Source organism: Tursiops truncatus, chromosome 3 (genome assembly GCF_011762595.2).
Source record: "Tursiops truncatus isolate mTurTru1 chromosome 3, mTurTru1.mat.Y, whole genome shotgun sequence".
Classification (NCBI taxonomy): Eukaryota; Metazoa; Chordata; class Mammalia; order Artiodactyla; family Delphinidae; genus Tursiops; species Tursiops truncatus.
In genome coordinates this window covers 114,727,829-114,747,406 of record NC_047036.1, presented here as the reverse complement: position 1 = coordinate 114,747,406, position 19,578 = coordinate 114,727,829, and the positions used below count along the sequence as shown (strand labels likewise).

At 37.1% G+C, this 19,578-nt stretch overlaps 2 protein-coding genes across 15 annotated transcripts in view; one reads left to right on the top strand and one right to left on the bottom strand.

Moving 5' to 3' along the window:
• Positions 1 to 18,348, top strand: part of FAM13B (family with sequence similarity 13 member B) — an 89,304-nt gene extending 70,956 nt beyond the window's left edge. For 5 of the 14 annotated variants that reach the window (XM_033853208.2, XM_033853213.2, XM_033853205.2 and 2 more), the window contains 11 exons: positions 1,773 to 1,838; positions 3,241 to 3,451; positions 4,087 to 4,216; positions 5,407 to 5,488; positions 7,161 to 7,390; positions 9,799 to 9,882; positions 10,112 to 10,207; positions 12,642 to 12,725; positions 12,819 to 12,985; positions 13,742 to 13,843; positions 15,882 to 18,348. In XM_033853208.2, the coding sequence (XP_033709099.1) occupies positions 1,773 to 1,838; positions 3,241 to 3,451; positions 4,087 to 4,216; positions 5,407 to 5,488; positions 7,161 to 7,390; positions 9,799 to 9,882; positions 10,112 to 10,207; positions 12,642 to 12,725; positions 12,819 to 12,985; positions 13,742 to 13,843; positions 15,882 to 16,005 (1,376 nt within the window). In that variant the 3' untranslated portion in view covers positions 16,006 to 18,348. The remainder of the gene's footprint in view (positions 1 to 1,772; positions 1,839 to 3,240; positions 3,452 to 4,086; positions 4,217 to 5,406; positions 5,489 to 7,160; positions 7,391 to 9,798; positions 9,883 to 10,111; positions 10,208 to 12,641; positions 12,726 to 12,818; positions 12,986 to 13,741; positions 13,844 to 15,881) is intronic. The other 9 variants (XM_019924474.3, XM_033853210.2, XM_033853206.2 and 6 more) reach the window with 7 other exon arrangements.
• Positions 16,085 to 19,578, bottom strand: part of PKD2L2 (polycystin 2 like 2, transient receptor potential cation channel) — a 38,779-nt gene continuing 35,285 nt past the window's right edge. The window contains exon 14 of the mRNA XM_019924477.2: positions 16,085 to 16,136. Coding sequence (XP_019780036.1) covers positions 16,085 to 16,136 — 52 coding nt within the window. The remainder of the gene's footprint in view (positions 16,137 to 19,578) is intronic.

Below are 19,578 nucleotides of genomic sequence, written 5' to 3'. Positions count from 1 at the left end.
AAATCTTAAAGTTGTATATTTGTTCACTTGGATGAAGATCCCTTGGTAATCTCACCTTTGGCAAGTTAGCCAGTGACATACAGTAGCAATAACAAGACGAATTGTAATGCCAATACCACGGACTCCTTTTGCCACCTCAAGTCTATGTACCTGATCACAGTAGGAGCATTTTTATTTATTTATTTTTAAGGTATAGCCAATTTTCTAAAAGCCCCAAACAAATCATTGTGCCAATCTTTATTGCTGTCTTTCCTCCTCCCCCTCCTACCCCTTTTTTGGTCTAGGTGTTTGGCATGCCTAATGGCATATTATGTGTCTTAACTTAGACTAAATCAGGAAGTTGTCTTCCATTTACTTTGTTCTGGGTTATTCAGGATGTTTGGAATTTATGAAGATGCTCCCCAGAGTTAGGGATACGTTAGCATTCTGGTGGCAGTGAAGATCAGATGTCCATTTTAGTTATTTATCCTGGCATGGTCACTGAAAAGGAGTGGTGGTCAATAGAGCATCCCTTGAGCTGTAGTAGGAAAAGAGTCTGTGAAAGATAAAGCTGGGATTCTGACAGAGGATTTAATCCTTCTTTTTGGAGGATGCAGATAAATAGCCCTTTACAATCTTTGTCCTAAGGGTTCTGATCTTAAGTTTTAAGCATAGAAGACCATTTGTTTTCCATTGTCTGAGGAGATAGGACATTCTCTGTCCAGCTTCAGCTTTCTGGAGGCTTCCCCAAAGAGACCATCCCCTGATGGTAGGCTCTCTTTTGTTGCTTTGTCAGAATCCATCCTTTACAACTTGTGGTGGTAGGGAAAGTAGGTCACTATGTACTCCTGATCCCTGATTTTCAGTGTCTGAACTGCCCTGTTAGCTACCTGGCTGTGACAAGTCCTCGTAGACCTCCTTCTGGCTCCTCCAGGAGTAAGGGTCAGTGACTTTCAGAGAGCCAAGAGCAGTAGACATCTGAGTAAACTTCTCAGTCATGAACTCTGCATGTGCTTGGGAGAGTAGCTATTAGCAGACCATGTTCTTTCCAACTGTGCCCCATAATACAGAGACTGATTTTCTACAACTGGGAGTCAAGATATTCTAAATAATAGTCTTCCTTAAGAGACCAAATTACTTTAGACCCTACATACCTTGGAATCAGAGACATACCCCATTTGAAATGACTCTTAATAGAGAAGTAGGGTGACTTCAAATGGAGGACCACCTCACTCTTCCTAAGTATGTGGGTTTTGTTTTTTTGTATTGTTCAAATGGTAGTCCGCAGAATGCAGTTAGCAAGCAGGTAGCACATGTCTGCCACCAGTATGCATTTGTAGCAGCCATCCAAAGATCTTGGTTTTTAATGGAAGTAGACAACATCTTTACTTCAGATTCTTTCCTGCTGACTCTTGAATGAAATACAGTAAGATCTTTTCAAAGAGCAAACTAAAGGAGATATTTTTCTGTCAAATCATTTATACTGAAAAGTTTCAACAGTACCTGATTAAGTTTCCATTTCTTCAGTTTTATGTTTGAGTTTTAATAGAACAGCACTACTTTGATTTTTTTTTTTTTGCCTTGCTTGCTGAAACAGAAATGTATGTTTGTGTTTGTTTTTAAAGTTTGGTTAGTAGTAATTTCTTTGAATAAAGTTTTTGAGCAGAATGCCTAACTGGTTTTAGGGAAATGTTTTTGGTATCTTTGGCTTTGTGTTAGTTATGTGTATGGTTTGTTCTGACTGTGCTGTGTGTTCACTTTAGTATTTTTTGCCATTTTTTCCATTTTATTAGCGTCATGCCCTATCACTTTTCCCCTCATTGATTTCAAAACAATGCATCTGCAGAGAGATGGGGAGGGTAAGTATGGTTCGCCATAGTTTAGCTTTTTGCCTTTTTATGGTTCACTTTGTTTGCCTTTTTATTAGCCCTTCTCCTGCTGTCCCCATATATTAGGAAAACTATTCTGGGTTAAAGATGATACCCAGAAAATATTGTTTTTGTTAGTTCCTTCTTTTCTTAAAACAGGAGATTTCTCATAAAATGTTTATTACCAGTTACTTATTTTCTGGGAAGCAGGTACAAGGGTTGTTTTGAAAATCACTTTATTGCTGGGTTTATTATGGGATTGCACGCTTAGTACTCAATTTTTAGTTATCAGATTGATCTGGGCTTTAAAAACTAAATTAATTATGTTATTACCCTGAAAAAAAGTAATGCTTTAAATTGCTAATGCATAAAGTTAAACTAAATTAGTAGCAATGCGTAGGTATTGTGTGAAGAAAAAGAAAACATCATTCTTGATTTCTGACACTGTCAAGCCATTTTTGCATCCAGAAATACTTAACTATTTTTTGCTGTTAAAAGCCACAGTATCAACGTTTTACGCTGTAGTTATAAAGTTAACGTGTAGATGGAAAAGTCCCAATCCCCACCCTGAATCCAGTGATACTTGAAGATAATTTTGTATTTGGAGTATATTTGTGGATTGTGTGTTTATCTATATGTGTTCTGTATGTAATCAAACCTTATTTGTGCAAAGACATCAAATATCTTAACATGGCTTCATTTGAGAACATACAGGATAACTCCAATAAAATAGATGTGCTTAAGAGGGAGTAGTGCTTTTAAATTTTGTCTTGGTCATACTTTGGGGTGTTTAATTATTAAAATATGTATTATACACAGGAATCCTGTAGCAGAAAATAATCACCACAGTTTAATGTTAGAGGCCAGGTACTGTCAGGTGAGTTAGCTGCTTTTGTTTGGGAAGGTTAGAATTCTTTCGGAGTCCAAGAACTCCATTTGGTAAGTGTTCTGAATAGCATGGGGAATAGCTTCCAGTTCTTAACACAGTAATTTTACAGTGAGGGATGATTTATTCACCTGGCAGCATTTGGCTAAGTTAAATTCCTAACTGATGACTGTTAAGTGTTTACTGTTTCTAAAAGAAGACTTTTCCCTACTTGAAAAATAACATTTTAATTTTAAAGAGCTTGACAGTGTCCCTTCTTACTTTGTGACTGGGTTCAGAAATTTAAAGTGTAACTCCTTATGTGAAATTAGAACTCTGAGCTGAAAAATGAAGCTCAGACAATTTTAAACTATATTAGGCTTTATGAAGACCCTAGTAACCCATAATTATTATATGAACCACTACATAGTGATAAAGGTTTAAAGAATATATAGCTGATATTGCGTGACTTTTTTTCCATGTGGAACCAAGAGACCCATGGTACTATTCTTTGTGTTTGTTTTGCAGAGCCATTTCCTGCTTTTAAGTCTTGGCAGGAAGACTCTGAGTCTGGAGAAGCTCAACTCTCTCCACAAGCTGGAAGAATGAATCATCATCCTCTGGAAGAGGACTGTCCTCCAGTATTATCACACCGGAGTTTAGATTTTGGGCAAAGCCAGCGTTTCCTACATGATCCAGAAACATTGGATTCCTCATCGAAAGCACTTTCTTTTGCTAGGTATATGACTTTTATGTTCTTATGGGAGGTGAATCCTATCACATACCCAGGTCCTTTGAGAGATTTTAATCCTCCAGACCTGCAGTTGAGAGCTTTCTCCCCTATTTCATGAAGCATGCTTTTGTAATTTTTTATTTTGGCTGCCCCTAAATTCTGAGTTCACTGAGGTATTTTGGGGGCTTGCTGTCCAATAAGACATCTTTCCATGGTGTTTTTATTCACTTGTGACTGAAATGTAGAACTCTGGAAGGGAAGCTGCAAGTGGAGCTCACCAATCCTAGATGTTTTTATAACCAAAACTTAAAATTGATCCTGAAAGTTAGAACCTTTCCTTTGCAGTTTGAACACCAAAAGAGCTCTGAGCTGCTAGATGTCTTTGTTTCTCTTCTACCTTTGCCCAGACAACTTTTGAATGATTCCCAATTGTTTTCATTGCTACTTGTGTTAGCTAATTTTGTGGTCTCTAACATAGTTTAAGTTTCTTTTTACTACCTGTCCTTTAGTGTTAGGGACTTAATTTCACTTTAAAAATATACTTCTTGGTAATAGTATCATGTTTTATCAGGATAATAAGAGAGATGGTGTCGATAACTTAAAGATTTAACTAACAGTATTTGCCTCTTGTTTTCATTCAGGACTCGAAGATCATCTTTTAGTTCAAAAGATGAAAAAAGAGAAGACAGAACACCATACCACTTAGTCAAGAAACTTCAGAAAAAAATCAGACAATTTGAGGAACAGTTTGAAAGGGAAAGAAATAGCAAGGTAAGTTTGTAGCATTGTCCACTGTGAGGTAGATCTGTTGGAACTTGGAGACTAATGCTCTCCAAGAAAGTCCTCCATCTCTTTCCTGCGAGAGAGAACGAATCTAAGATGCCCAGAGAAATAGTGATCATGTAGATCTGAGATTATATAGGTCCTTAGCCTTCTGATTCCAGACCAGTATTCTTGCCATTGCACCATTGCATTTTTATATTTCTATTGGAAAACAGCTTGTAGAATTCTTAAAGCAAATACTTTACATTGACAAATCACGTTAATGCTGTGCTCTCTGAAAAACCACAGGTAGCCAGGGGATGTGGGGGTGGAGGGATGAGATGTTTAATAATTAGAACATGTGAAGTGGAAAAAGCCCTATACTTGGAGTCAGAAGACCCATATTCAAATCTGGCTTCTGCCAGTTGATAGGCCCTCCTCCAAGAGAGCTTTACTTAATATCTTGCCCTGTCTACTTAAAATAAGATGAAATGAGGATTGAGTGAAATCTCTGCCAGGAGAACTATAAAATACTATCTGGGCATAAATTAAAATAACCATTGGGACTTCCTGGCAGTCCAGTTGTTAAGACTCCACGCTTCCACTGCAGTGGGCATAGGTTCAATCCCTGGTCGGGGAACTAAGATCCTGCATGCCGTGCGGCATGGCAAAAAAAACAAAAAACAAAAACCATTGCTTACCCACAAAGGTTTAAATGGATTCTCTTTCTTTTTTTAGAATTTCATATCTTAATTTTATTGATGTGTTAACAAATCTCTTAAAATACTATCTTTATGAAAGAACAGCGTCTATCTATGAGTAGATTTATAGTGGTAGAGTTGTTTTAGGTTGGATCATCTGGGAAACATTCTGAGACAGAGATTTCAGTGCATGCGATTTCCAAGAGAGTGTTTAGGGAGAATCGCAGCTGTAAGGAGTGAGGCCAGCATGGTTTAGTAGAGGAGGTTCCATGGGGTCTCAAGCTAGGATGGCTGCTCAGGATTGACCTGAATTGAGATGAGGGCGCCAGGCCTTTTTAATCCCGCATAACCAGTCATGGATGCTGGCTGCTCTGGAGGAGGGGTTGTAACCTTGGGCCAGGCAGCTCCTTTGGGCAAAGGCAATTATCAGAGAGGGACTTAGCGCAGGTAGGGGGTTGATGAGTGCCTAATCAGTGATTCTGTTTTCTTAATTTTCAGCCCTCCTACAGTGATATAGCAGCCAATCCAAAGGTATTAAAATGGATGACAGAGCTCACCAAACTGCGAAAGCAAATCAAAGGTATAAAATGTGCCATTTTTCTAATATAATTGCATTTTAAAATATTCTTTATAATAATATCTGAGAATTATAGTTATAATTTTTGATAATTTTAAATCTTGGACACTATCTGGCAAAATAAAAGTTCTCTTGTTCTTTTAGTAGTTATGGTTGCAATACTATAGTAGTAGTCAAAGTTGCAATACTATATTACATTCTTCCAAATGTCTTTCATGTGTTTTTATTAGTAATAGTCTTTTGAAGGGTACCCTAGATTATATATTCACAGGTGGTATTGTATTATGAAGTTTATATGAAACATATTTCAAATATTAAGCAGTTTTGGGTTTGGGTAGGTATTAAGAATTTTTGGTGGGTATTTCATCCAAGGCTAAGCATAATCATCAGCCTTTTATACTACAAAGACTAAATTGTAAGTCGTCTTGAATCAAAAACTAGGTCGTGTGTTACTGGGTGTCAGTCCAGTATAGCACCTGCTAAGGTTTATTTCCTTTGTGGCTGTTCAGTGAACATGCTTTTTAATAATTGTTAATACCTAAAAAATTATCTGTACCGAGTGTGGGTTTGTAATCTGGAGCATCACATTTTGGTTTATTCATTTGAATTTATTCAACAGAAATTTTAGTGTCTGTAAATACCAAGTACTTGAAGACATCTGAGGTTGTAGCAGTGAACAAGACAAACAGGGTCCCTATTGTCATTGAGTTTATTTACATTCTTATGGTTAAATAAGTTCTCCTACTTCTTTAGAATTTTCCCTTAAAATTCTGTCAAAAATTTCCTCGTGTAACACCAGTTTCCAACCATCAGTGAGAATCACTACCTTGAATATATTACTAATGAGTGCCGTTAAATTATTAGCCTCCTAACTAATTTCCCAATTTTCTTCCACTCTTACTGTCCTACAGTGCCTTCTCTGCATAGCAGCCAAAATTATCTTTTATAAAAACTATGTTACTATCTTGTTCATAGCTGTTCAGTGGACTTCCCTTTCCACTTAGAATAAAGTCCAAACCCCTTACCCAGGCTTTCAAGGCCCTTTATACTCTGCCCTTTGCCCATTTTATCACTTTTCCTCATTTTCTGTCCCTTAAATATGTCATGATTTAGGGACCTTGCCCTGGCTATTGCCTCAACTGGGGAGAAATGTTCTTCCCTTAAATCTTCTATGCTAGGTTAGCTCCTTTTAAATCCATGTTCAACTAGGACGTTACCATCTCAGAAAGGCCTTCTTTGTCAATTCCATCCAAAGGAGTTGCTCTTCCAAAAAGCACACTTCTTTAACATTGTGACATCATTCTACTTTATCTTCTTTATAGCACTTAGCAATCATTGAAATTATTTTGTTTATTAATCTGATTACTTAGTTTTTGTTTTTTTACTTCCTGAATACATGCTCCATGACAACGGAGACCATGTTTGTTTGTTTACTACTGTATGCTCATCAGAGCATCACTTTAGTCGGCTTTCTATGAATATTGGTTGAAAGGAAAACCATATAATTCTCTCAGTGTATATATATAATTTAAATATTTCATGTGACTTTGAAATATCTGAGCCTGTGTGTTGTTGATGTATACTTTGCTTTTGCATCTCTTGCACCTTTTTTGACCTAACTTCATTTTAGCTAAAATCAGTATTACTGATCTACCCTCTTGGTTCTGAAATGTAGATGCAAAACACAAAACCTCTGATGGAGAGTTTGTACCTCAGACACGTCCACGTAGTAACACTCTTCCAAAAAGCTTTGGCTCTTCTCTAGACCATGAAGATGAAGAGAATGAAGATGAATCCCGGGTCATTCAGAAGGAGAAGAAGCCATCTAAGGAAGCAACACTTGAACTTATTCTGAAAAGACTGAAAGAAAAACGTGTTGAGAGGTGTCTTCCAGAAGATATCAAAGTAATCTTGAGCTATGGTTTTTGCCCAGACTAGCCTTTAGAATACCTGAAATAAAATAATTACAATAGTGGCATAAAGATGTCTAGGTAGTTTACTCTCCAGGTTTGTAGTTATAGAAGCATGTTTTTATCAGCACAACAGAAGTGCTTGAGTTGAAATAATAAAACTAAAAAAACTAGAATGTGGTCTGTTCACTTATATTGGAGGCAGTTAGCAAGATGAGTGTGTTAGGAGCACGAAATATACCAGAGTTTCAATCTTGGCCTTGTGTCTTAGTAGTTGTATGTATTCAATTCTTAGCTTATGCCAGTTCCTGACTGGTTATATTATATGCATTCTGCTGCTGAGTCCCTTCAACAGCCATGTGACTGCGATTATGTCCGTTAAAGTACTAACACAATATGGTTAAGAGGACTAATTGAATGCATTTTTATGAAGAACCATTACTTAGTATAGCCTATGCCTAGGGCAGTCCTGGTCAAAGCACTTGGCAACCAAGATCATTTATCAGATGAAATTTGCTGGGAGACTACAGAGGTAGATGGTCTTAGGTGAACTTTTGTCCAGGCAGTGATGAATCCTGATGTGCATTCCTATCTTGACAACAGAGTATACCTCATGATCGAAATAGTGGAGTCTTTCTCCCTTCAAACAGAGCTGGATTAGAAATTCTAGTTGCTCCCCTCCCCAGTTTTTCTTTCATTCTTTCTTTCTTTATTTTTGGCTGCATTGGGTCTTCATTGCTACATGCAGGCTTTCTCTAGTTGTGGCAAGTGGGGGCTACTCTTCGTTGCAGTGCACAGGCTTCTCATTGCGGTGGCTTCTCTTGTTGCAGAGCATGGGCTTTAGGCATCTGGGCTTCAGTGGTTGTGGCTCGCGGGCTCAGTAGTTGTGGCTCACAGTCTCTAGAGCACAGGCTCAGTAGTTGTGGCACACAGGCTTAGTTGCTCTGCGGCATGTGGGATCTTCCCAGACTAGGGATCGAACCCGTGTCCCCTGCATTGGCAGGCGGATTCTTAACCACTGTGCCACCAGAGAAGTTCCCCCAATTTTTCTTGGTTTTACTTTTATGTTATACCAGCCTCCTCTCCTCCTCAACCCCTTTCCTATAAATGATTTTGATTGGATTAGCTTTATTCAAATTCCTTTTCCTAGGTTTAAGGTACAAGCTTGAGGTTGAAATCACAATGTTTTACAGAGTCTTCACCTGGCTGTCCTCTACTGAACGTACATAATCTAAAATGCTTGTTATAGGAAGTACATATCCACTGAAGTTTTTTTTGTACCTCTAGTTTTCATTCTGATGACAAACAGGGTAATTTTAATTAGTCCTAGGAGTAATTGGAGAGTTTTATTTGGGTTAAAGTGTATTCTGTGGAACATTGGTTCATTGGTATGTTAAAAGGTCGTGCTGTGGAACAAAGGGAGAAGGAGTTATGGGCAAATAAATTTGGGATTCCTGCCTACTACCATTAGAGTACTGAAAGATGGGAGAAGAGTATCTTACTTTCAGTATAAAGAAAGTGCCAGATGAAGGGGAACTGAAGTCATAGAGTAGAAGGCTAGGGTCACAAATTGACATTGTTGAGCTTTTTTCAGGATCTTTCCACTATACTGCTGCCAGATTTTAACAGTTTAGGAGAAACACCAGGTTTAAGACCTGTGCTTGTTGTGTGCCTGTGTTTTGTGTATGTGCCCACACACAACAAAATTATAGTTATAATGCTAATAAAAGATTATGTGCAGGGCTTCCCTGGTGGTGCAGTGGTTGGGAGTCCGCCTGCCGATGCGGGGGGCACGGGTTTGTGTCCCGGTCCGGGGGGATCCCACATGCCGCGGAGCGTCTGGGCCCGTGAGCCGTGGCCGCTGAGCCTGCGCGTCCGGAGCCTGTGCTCTGCAACGGGAGAGGCCGCAGTGGTGAGAGGCCCGCGTACCGCAAAAAAAAAAAAAAAGATTATGTGCAAAATTAAATAAACTAATAGGCATTTATTTTCTTTATTGTGTGCTGAGTAGGCACTGTGTAAATGCCTTTACAACGTATTAACTCATTTAGTCCTCATTAGAGCTCTGTGAGGTAGGTGAAGTATCCCCATTTACAGATCAGGATGTTGAACAAAAAGAGGTTAAGTAACTTACCCAAGGTACTAAGCTCTGGTATTCATCACTTATTCAGATAAAATATAATAAATCAAACCACCAAAGGCAGTTGGTACCTAGTTTTAGAAGACCAGATTCTCCAAGAGACTGAAAAATGTTGCCTGCAAATCCATAAGCAAAAGATGTGTTCTTATTAACCTAAGCAAGAGTGGTAATGGGCTGCCCTTTCAGCCAAATTATTTACATTGTGCTGGGGAAGGGAATGATGCTGCTAATGGAAGGGTTTTTTTGTTTGTTTGTTTTTATTCTAGAAAATGACAAAAGATCATTTGGTAGAAGAGAAAACTTCTCTCCAGAAAAGTCTTCTTTATTATGAAAGTCAACATGGAAGGCCGGTAATGTCTCTCTTGCTGAAAAGATTTGATTTTCTGTCTTCAAGAACATGAATCACTTTTGTGGCCCACATCTTCAGAGATGTTTCATAGAGCATTGTTTCCTACATTTGGGAGATTGCCTACTTACTTAAAATTACTTTTTAAAAATTGCAGGGAAAGTGATATTGCTCAATGTTTTAGAAATTTTAGATTTCTGATGACTAGGTGATTTCCATTTTTCTTGCTTCAGGTAACCAGGGAAGAAAGGCATATTGTTAAACCTCTTTATGATAGATACAGACTTGTAAAACAGATGCTGACAAGAGCTAGCATCACTCCTGTCCTTGTAAGTAAAACATGCGAATATTTATATAGTTCATTTTACCAAAACCTACTCTTTAAAAAAAAATTATTATTATGGTGGTATATTAGAGAAATACACAGCCAAGGTAACAAGAATTGTGTATGTAAGGTGAGGTTACTGCTTTAAAAGAATAGGAAGTTAATAATAAATGCCTACTATTACTTCCCAGGCACTCTTATAAGCATTTTTACTTATGATTATGTCATTAAGTCCTGACAAGTTAAGTCACAACAGGTAGAGAGGACGGTAGCCTCATTTCACAGTTGATGAACCTGAAACTCAGGAGTGATGTACCCAGGGTTACCTACTTGTAGAATTAAAAACTCATATTTCAGACCCTTGCCTATTTCTTTCCATTTAAATTCATGCCTTTGAAACTACATTACTTTTGTGATGGCCATCATGATGATGTTCACTTAATTGCACAATAATGTAAACTGATTTTTTTTTCAAGTTCATCTTTTTTAACAAAAAAGTCTATTAAAATAATACTTATTCATATATATGTGCATTTTTTTTGAGAAAAAATGAAAACTCAAATGCTTACGTGCATATTAAGTGCTGTCTCCAAATTAACCATTAGATAGTATGGCTCTAGATGTCTCTCAGGCTCAAATAGAAAACAGCATGTGCCCGTTCTGCATCATCTCCTAGGAATTAATTCTCTGGAGCTTATGGTTTGCTTAAGCTTGCAGGCCATTTTTATGTTGATGGCCTCTTGAAATAAGGGTTCCCTTTAGGCTTCGACTCTCTGGCTACTCATTATTAGAATGTTCACAGTGGCCTTCTGAGCACCTTTTATTTAGCCCTTATATAAACATTCTTTTTTAACTGGCTGTTTTTTTAGTTGGCCATCTCTTAACAGTATTTAGATATAATCAGTTTTCTTTGAACAGTGAATCCTGTATAGTTTATATTCTTTTCACACATAAGATAGTTTAATACAGATTTTATCTTTTGATTACAAGGTATTTTTTGTGTGTCACTGACATTTTCATAATTCCATAATAGTATAAATAGTCTTTGAATTTATTTATGAAAACCATCTTAGAATTCCACACATTTGTTTTTAAAAACTGGGTCTATAGGAAGCATTTCTAGATCTTATGGATGCCTAAATATGACTGTCGTAAAGAGAAACTGGGAATCTAAAAATTAAGCCAAGACAATAGGAAAGAATCGTTTTTCCAACAGATGGCGCTAGCAGTTCCTCAAAAGTTTAAACATAGAGTTACCATATGACCTAGCAGTTCTCTTCCTAGGTATATACCCAAGAGAATTGAAAACATGTCCGCACAAAAATTTGTAGACAGGTCTTCAGAGTAGCATTGTTCATAATAGCCAAAGTGTAAAAACAGTCCAGATGTTCAGCCAACTGATAGATAAACATAATGGGGTATATCTGTATAGTGGAATATTATTCAGCCATGAAAAGGGATGAAGTACTGGTACACACTACAACCCGGATAAACCTTAAAAACATTTATGCTAAGTGAAAAAAGCCAGACACAAAAGGCCACATATTGTATGATTCCATTTATATGAAATATCCAGAATAGACCAGCCCATTGAGACAGAAAGTAGATTGTTGTTTGCCATGGGCTGGGGAGAGAGGGCTCATGAGTACAGGGTTTCCTTTTGGGGTGATGAAATGTTCTAGAATCACATAGTGGTGATGGTTGTACAACTTTGTGCATATACTAAAAACCACTAAATTGTACACTTTAAAAGAGTGAATTTTATGGTATATGAATTATATCTTTTTAAAAATATTTATTTATTTATTTATTTATTTAGCTAGCAGTGCTGGTCCTTAGTTGTGGCACACGGGCGGGATCTACGTTGTGGCATGTGGGATCTTCTAGTTGCGGCATGCAGGATCTTTAGTTGCAGCATGCAAATTCTTAGTTGCGGCATGTGGGATCTAGTTCCCTGATCAGAGATCGAACCCGGGCCCCCTGCATTGGGAGCATGGAGTCTTAGCTACTGAACCACCAGGGAAGTACCTATGGTATATGAATTATATCTTAATGAAGCTGTTATTTTTTAAAAAGGAGTATAAAGGGGTCCTCAGACCAAAAAAGTTGACAGCTTGGTTAAAAAGAAAAATGCTCCCAATTAAATAAATAATATGTCACACATTATTATTTAGAATTTTAAAAACATTTATTGAATGAGCTCTTAGAATTACCTAGACATAAATTATCATTTGTCACTCTTATGGATACATAACAAGAAAAAAGCAAAAATAAATTTAGTAAAGAATTCCTAAAAAATTTTAAAGCATATGGTTAGAATTTTGAAAATAAAGTTTTAAGATCTATTAAACTTTATTTTAACTGTAATAGTGAAGTGAATCTTCATTGAACATTTTAAATACTTAAAATGTAACCCACTTATATGTTTATTGTTACAGGGATCTCCATCCACCAAGCGAAGGGGTCAGATGTTACAGCCAATCATAGAAGGAGAAACTGCACATTTTTTTGAAGAAATCAAGGTAATCCTTAAGAGAAATTATTCTCTGATCTTTTTCCTAAAGGAAAAATTGAAATCATGGCATGTTTGATTCTCTGTTTGGATATATTTTTAGGAAGAAGAAGAAGAAGATGGTGTTAGTCTGTCCTCTGAGTTAACTGATATCTTGAAAACTGCTGTACAGGCACAGTCTTCATTGGAAAACTCAGAATCTGATATGGAAGAAAATCAAGAAAAACTGGCTCTAGATCTCCGATTGTCAAGTACTCGAGCAGCTTCTATGTATGTATCCTGGTTTGTGATTTTAGCCTATTCATGTAATAAAATTTATATGCAAAGAAATTCAGTGTTAAATAATTGAGTAAAGAAAAGAAATACACCCATTTTGAAAAGTGTGCTTTACAAATACATGTTGTGATTCACATTTTCTTTATTGAAAATTAGTGTGTTTTAAAAATTAAAAAAAACGGGCTTCCCTGGTGGCGCAGTGGTTGAGAGTCCGCCTGCTGATGCAGGGGACACGGGTTCGTGCCCCGGTCTGGGAAGGTCCCACGTGACGCAGAACGGCTGGGCCCATGAGCCATGGCCGCTGAGCCTGTGCGTCCGGAGCCTGTGCTCCGCAATGGGAGAGACCACAACAGTGAGAGGTCCGCGTACCGCAAAAAATAAATAAATAAACAAACCTAAAATCCTACGTTTGCTGTATGACAAAGTGCTGGAGCCAGCTGAGAGTCGTCTGTTAGTTTGTGCTCTTTGAGCTTCTTTACCTGATGTGGCCTTTGGTTCTAGTTGTTAGCCCTGGCGTCACTTTAGGATCGTGTGGGAAGTTGTTTTGTTTTTGTTTTTGTTTTAAATACTTATGCAGAGCCCTACCAGCAGCTATTCTGATTTAGTCGCTCCAAGGTGAAACCTAAGACATTGGTATATTCTAAAAGCTCCCCAGCTGGCTTGATTTTGCAGCCAGGGTTAGAAACACTGTTAAGAACATAATGAATCAAAAGTGCCCTTTGAAATGTTTTCTTCCCATTTCAATTTTAGGCCCGAATTACTGGAACAACTTTGGAAAGCCAGAGCTGAAAAAAAGAAACTACGTAAAACGTTACGGGAATTTGAAGAAGCATTTTATCAACAAAATGGAAGGTTTGTTGAGCATCACAAAATTGAATCTTCTTTCTTCTTAAACTCCCAAGTGCCCATATGTTGAAATAAAGAAATATATAAGAATAGAAATAAATTGTGCGTATAAGGATGTTAGCATTGAAAATAACGGTAAAAAACATTCCTTTATACTGTGCAGCCCTGCTCTTAATGGAAAGAAAAAGTCAGAGCTGGAGTAAACAACATCTGACAAAATATTTCAGGATTGTCCTAGAGAATGCTTGGTTGAGTGGCAGTTATTTTATGTTCCTTAATTCAGTATCCTCATCCTTTTGGAAGTGTTTGTGAAACGAGATCTCCTTTTAGAAAGGGTCCCAAATATGAGTGGTATCCTAACTAGTTTGGATTCTTATACTGAGACCATTGCTGCTTAGGCTGCATGTTGGGTCATTCTAGGGCACGTATTTCCAAGGTGTGTGTCAGTGTGGCAGTCATGTGGCTCCCCTATAATACAATATGGCAAGTGCCTTTATCTAACTGGGTAATACACAGTTGACCCAGTGGGACTCTTTTAAAAGTAAGAAAAATACATTCTAATTCAGATTGTGGCCAGAAATGAGGATTATTTACCTCAGGCCTCAGAAAAGTTTTTCCATGTTACCAGACGGTCTTACCAAGCCAATAGCTCTATAGTAGTCCCCCCTCTTCAGTTTCTCTTTGCAGTTTCAATTACTCCATGGTTAATTGCGGTCCAGAAATATTAAACGGAAAGTTCTAGAAATAAACAATTCATAAAGTTTAAACTGTGCACTGTCCTGAGTAGTGTGATGAAATCTCGTGCTGGCCCACCCAGGACGTGAAGCATCCCTTTGTCCAGCATATCCTGCCCTTTAGTCAGTTAGTATCCATCTTGTTTGTCAGATCCGTCGTCACAGTATCTCAGTGCTTGTGCTCAAGTAACCCTTACTTTAGTTAATGCCCCAAAGCGCAAGAGTAGTGATGCTAGCAATTCAGATATGCCAAAGAGAAGCCACAGAGTACTTCAGGTGAAAAGGGGAAAGTTCTTTACTCAGTGAGGCTACGAAAAAAATCATGTGCTGAGGTGCTCCGATCTATAATAACGAATCTATCCATGAAATTTTGAAGAAGGAAAAGGAAATTCCTACTAGTTTTGCTGTCATACCTCAAACTGCAGAAGTTATGGCCACAGTGCATGATAAGTGCTTAGTTAGTATGGAAAAGGCTTTAAACTTGTACTGTAAGATATTTTGAGAGAGCCCGCATTCACATAACTTTTATTACAGAGTATTGTTATAATTATTCTATTTTATTATTAGTTATTGTTAATCTCTTACTGTGTCTAATTTATAAATTAAACTTTATCATAGGTATGTATGTATAGTATATATAGGGTTTGGTTTCAGGCATCCACTGGGGTCTTGGAATGTATCCCCACGGATAAGGAGGGGGACTACTGTGTTTGAGAGTCTTCTACGTAGGTTGGCATATATGGTTAAAAAAATCTCAAGTGTGTTTTCCAAGTACCTTCTAATTCTTTGTCTTATTGGAAAAAAACTTTGCTTGTAGTTAGGGTAGTTTGATGCTTTACCTGGTTATTAAACTGAATTGCTTTGGGTCAGTAATATAAAGTGAGAAAAATGATTTTTTCGCTACCACTAAGATGTTATATTTTTACATCTTAATTCACTGAAGCCAGAGTTAAGTAATGTATGGAATGTATGAAATGACTCAGCGTAGCCTCTAGCACTTAGTATACACTCACAGACCTGACAGAGTCTAGTAGCTCATGTTTTATTAAAACATTTGATTATCTGTAGTTACCTGCAATCATCATTGATACTAATATCATCAATTAATCTGTCAGTAGAGAAATACATCAAAATTAGAAGTGTTCTAGGAATATTCCATTGGGATGAAGGGAATTCGTCCAATAATCTTCTTTTTTCTTGCAGAACAGTTTTTTATTTGAGTTTGTATTGGGTAATATTCTGTCTCTCATTACGACAACTTCTGGGACTTTATTTTCCAGATGATCTCTAGGTTTTATTTTCTCCCCTAGGAATGCCCAGAAAGAGGATCGTGTTCCAGTGCTTGAGGAGTACAGGGAGTACAAGAAAATTAAAGCCAAGCTTAGGCTTCTTGAAGTTCTTATCAGCAAACAAGATTCTTCAAAATCCATATAAAATATGGTCCTTGAAAACATCATAAAATCAGTTGTATTCCCTGAAGCTATCATCATGTGTGCTTGGCTGGTACTTAAGTTCATTTTGTCAGGCACTCACAGAGTCTCATTTTGTACTTGCTGGTGGTGCCACTAGAGAAATGATGGGAGGGTAAGTAGACCCTGTCTAGGGAGTGCGATGTTCCATGTTAACCACAGACTGCCCCTCTACCTTTAGCAAACATCCACTTTTCTTCATTGTTTTGTACTACAGATACATCGTGTTAGTAGAAGACTAATATTTTATCTTTTCAACTTTAAGAACTTTGGAGATAGAAGCTTTTTGTTATTACCAACTTTATTATTTTGTTTTTCATTACTCAAGAAAATTGAGAGGAAAATCTTCACATTGAATTCTTCTTCAGTTGCCTTTTTCTTACAGAATGACTGAAAATTTGAAAGAAAAGCCTATAAATGTGCACATATGCAACTATGTTCTCTGTTTTCTTAGAAAACCAAAATCAAGTGAAATTTCAAGTCCTACTGTGGAACATATTTCTGTTAAATTCCCAAAGTGACACTTTCTCACAGGTAGTATGTTAGCAGAATTTTGCAATTCAGTGGTCACACAGCTCCTGGATGAAGATAACAGCGGGTAGACCAAAAAGTGACCTTGCTTATTAGTATAGTGAAAACACACAGCACACATCACACACAGAACTGAATTAATATCACATGCTGCCTTTGGGACTTAAGTTACTGTTTGTTTCCTCAGTTACAGTTTATCAGTTGGTGATGATGTGATTTGTCTGGATTAGATCCTGCATTTTTTCCCCCTACCCACCTCCAGATAATGTGAGAAAATAGCCATGTCAGTATGTAGGAACTCTGATGGTGCTCAGATTTGTGTGTTCAATCAAATGGGCTTAAATTGACAAAAGAATCATTATGCCTGAAGTAAATCTATTCTTAACAAGGGCTATACCACTGCATTTTTACATGTACCTTCAAGGGGTTGCATCATTTTTTTTTTCTTTTTTAATCAGCAAAATCCATAAAGAAAACATCCTCTAGAGGGATCACCTTTTGCTCAATCACAAGCTGTTTAAAGCAGCTGGTTATAGGTGTATTGTGGTATGCCCCTTGTCATACACTCTAAGCATATCTTTTTTTCTCTGGCTTTGCATGGCTTTTCTTCAGGTTCTTTCCTGGTATAATTCTGCTAATTATTTTCACAGAATGGTGACTTTATTTGTGCTAACAATATGATAGTCATTAACAGCATATTCTGATCAGGCTTAATCTAAGTGTTCATTTTTTTCCTGGTGCTTTTTTGGATTGATGAGTGTCTCACTTTGTGCCCATGTTTTGCATGCAGTGACTCATGCATGGTTTTCTTAACTAGCTAATATTCATAATTTGTTCCATACAAAAATGGACTTTTGCAGCATCCTTTAATAAGGTGAGGGAAGCATGAACCTCAGACTTCTGGCACTATTACATAGCACATGAAGTAGCTTGATAATAAGTAGCATTTCTAGTACTTCACATTTCTAGTACTTCACATTTCACCTGTGTGTGCAATGCCTTTTTTGGGGGGAGGGAATGTTCCTTGGTAGTGAACGTGTCATTGGGGAATAAAGCACTAAATCCAGCCCTTTTCGTGTGGTTTCCTTTTGATACAGCTAGGTTATTCATAATGTACACCTAGAAACGTGAAATTGAGAACACCAAAAGATGTTATCATTTTGATTTGAATTCATCATGCAGTGTACATTTAGTTAATTTCTTTCAGTCTCCAACAGGAGTATATCCAAACATCTTATTTAATGTGCACTGTATATTGTTTTATATGAATGTTTTATTTTATATACCACATGCAAAAATGTCCATATGCACTATTTAAATGTTTTAAATAATATATTCCTTCTTTATAATGCTAAATCTATATGAGTACCATATTTTTATAAGTCAGTGGCCTGACTGGTTTCATTTTAGAATTAACAGCTGCTTCATGATGTTGGTTATTCACTGTTAATGTTTGGCTGTGAGTAGAATAGATAAAAAGTGGCATGGCAGCACTTATGCTATGTGACAGTATTGTGTGTCATAGTTCAGTAGTAAGTGGTAGAATTAGGCAGTTTGTGATAATTTTACTTTGGTACAAGTAAAAACTGTATATCTATATACAAACAGTATATAGATATATACGACTACAAGTATAATTGCATTGCTGTGTTTGGCACTTCATTGTATAGACTTTTGTAATAAAAGAACTTTAATGTTCTAAGTCATTGTAAATGTTTTTTGCTTTTTTCACTAGATGTTTAAAAAGAAGAAATAAAACCCTCAAGTGTTCCCTTGCCTTAATGTTCTCAGGCTTTGTTTGAATTACCCCAACCAGGGACCATGTGGGGAGACAGCAAGGTTACTAAACTGTGACTGTCTACAGCTCTAGGGAGTGGTAAGACAAGGAAAGGCCATGTTGTTGATTCTCTTTGGAAATCTAGGGAGAAGATGCAGAGAGAATAGTCAGCATTTCTTGTTGCAGTGAATTATCTTATTAAGAAAACTTGACATGCAGTCTCTAAGAGAAGAGCTTGGCTTAAGGAAGGTGGGTATATTTAACAATTCCTTTATTTGAGTTTTACAGTCCAGGGACTGTTGAGCACAATGTGGAAGTCTATGGTCAAATGATGTTACTTGGGCTAAGAGAACGTATAACATATGGCTCTTCTAGGAGGGCTTATGTAACCTATATTAGAAGAGTTTCCTTCCAATTTCCAAAATGCCAGCCATCCATACAGGGCTTTTGCAACACCCTCATTTACACTTTTCAAACATAACTTCTTATAACCTTGATACTCCTACCTGGCTCTTTTATTTTATGTTTTAAAGGATAGTTTACTTTTAAAGTAGTCGAGGAAGCACTTTTGGGAAACTTCAAATGTGTTACTTTAGAAACTGTCTAGATGAAGTTCTAGTTTGAAGATATTAGTGAAATTTCTGTAGGTGGTTGGGAAGTTTGTTCTTCTACACTTTGCCTTTTTCCAGGAGACTTCCAACTGGGAAGAGTGGAGGTGAGATTATTTTACTTGGGGTCTTATATAATGGTTTTCTAGAATCCTAAGCATTTATTAATTTACCTTTGGCTAGAGAAATTAGAACATGGCACATGATGAGAATACCAACAGTTCTAATACTCTGTGTAGCATTGAGAAAACTATCTTTACTGACTTATCGAACTATTAATTAGAGACCTGCCCTAAGAACTAAAAGCAATATTATTTTATACTTTCCGTTCACATTCCTAGATTTTAATAATAAATCTCATTATAAAAGTCTTCATGTGTACCTGTGTGTGTATACTGTGGAGGCGTGTTGTAATACACATGGATTATATATTGGGTCCCATTCCTAGAAATCATTTGATGATTATCATTGACCCTGATGATAGTTTGATGGTAGCTAGTTTTGTGCTTTTAAAATGTACCCCAAATGGGGACAAATTTAGGAAATAATTCAGTACAGGAATAAATCGTTAGAAATGTTCCATGATTGTATCACAGATTCTCACCTCCACTTGCCTCAATAT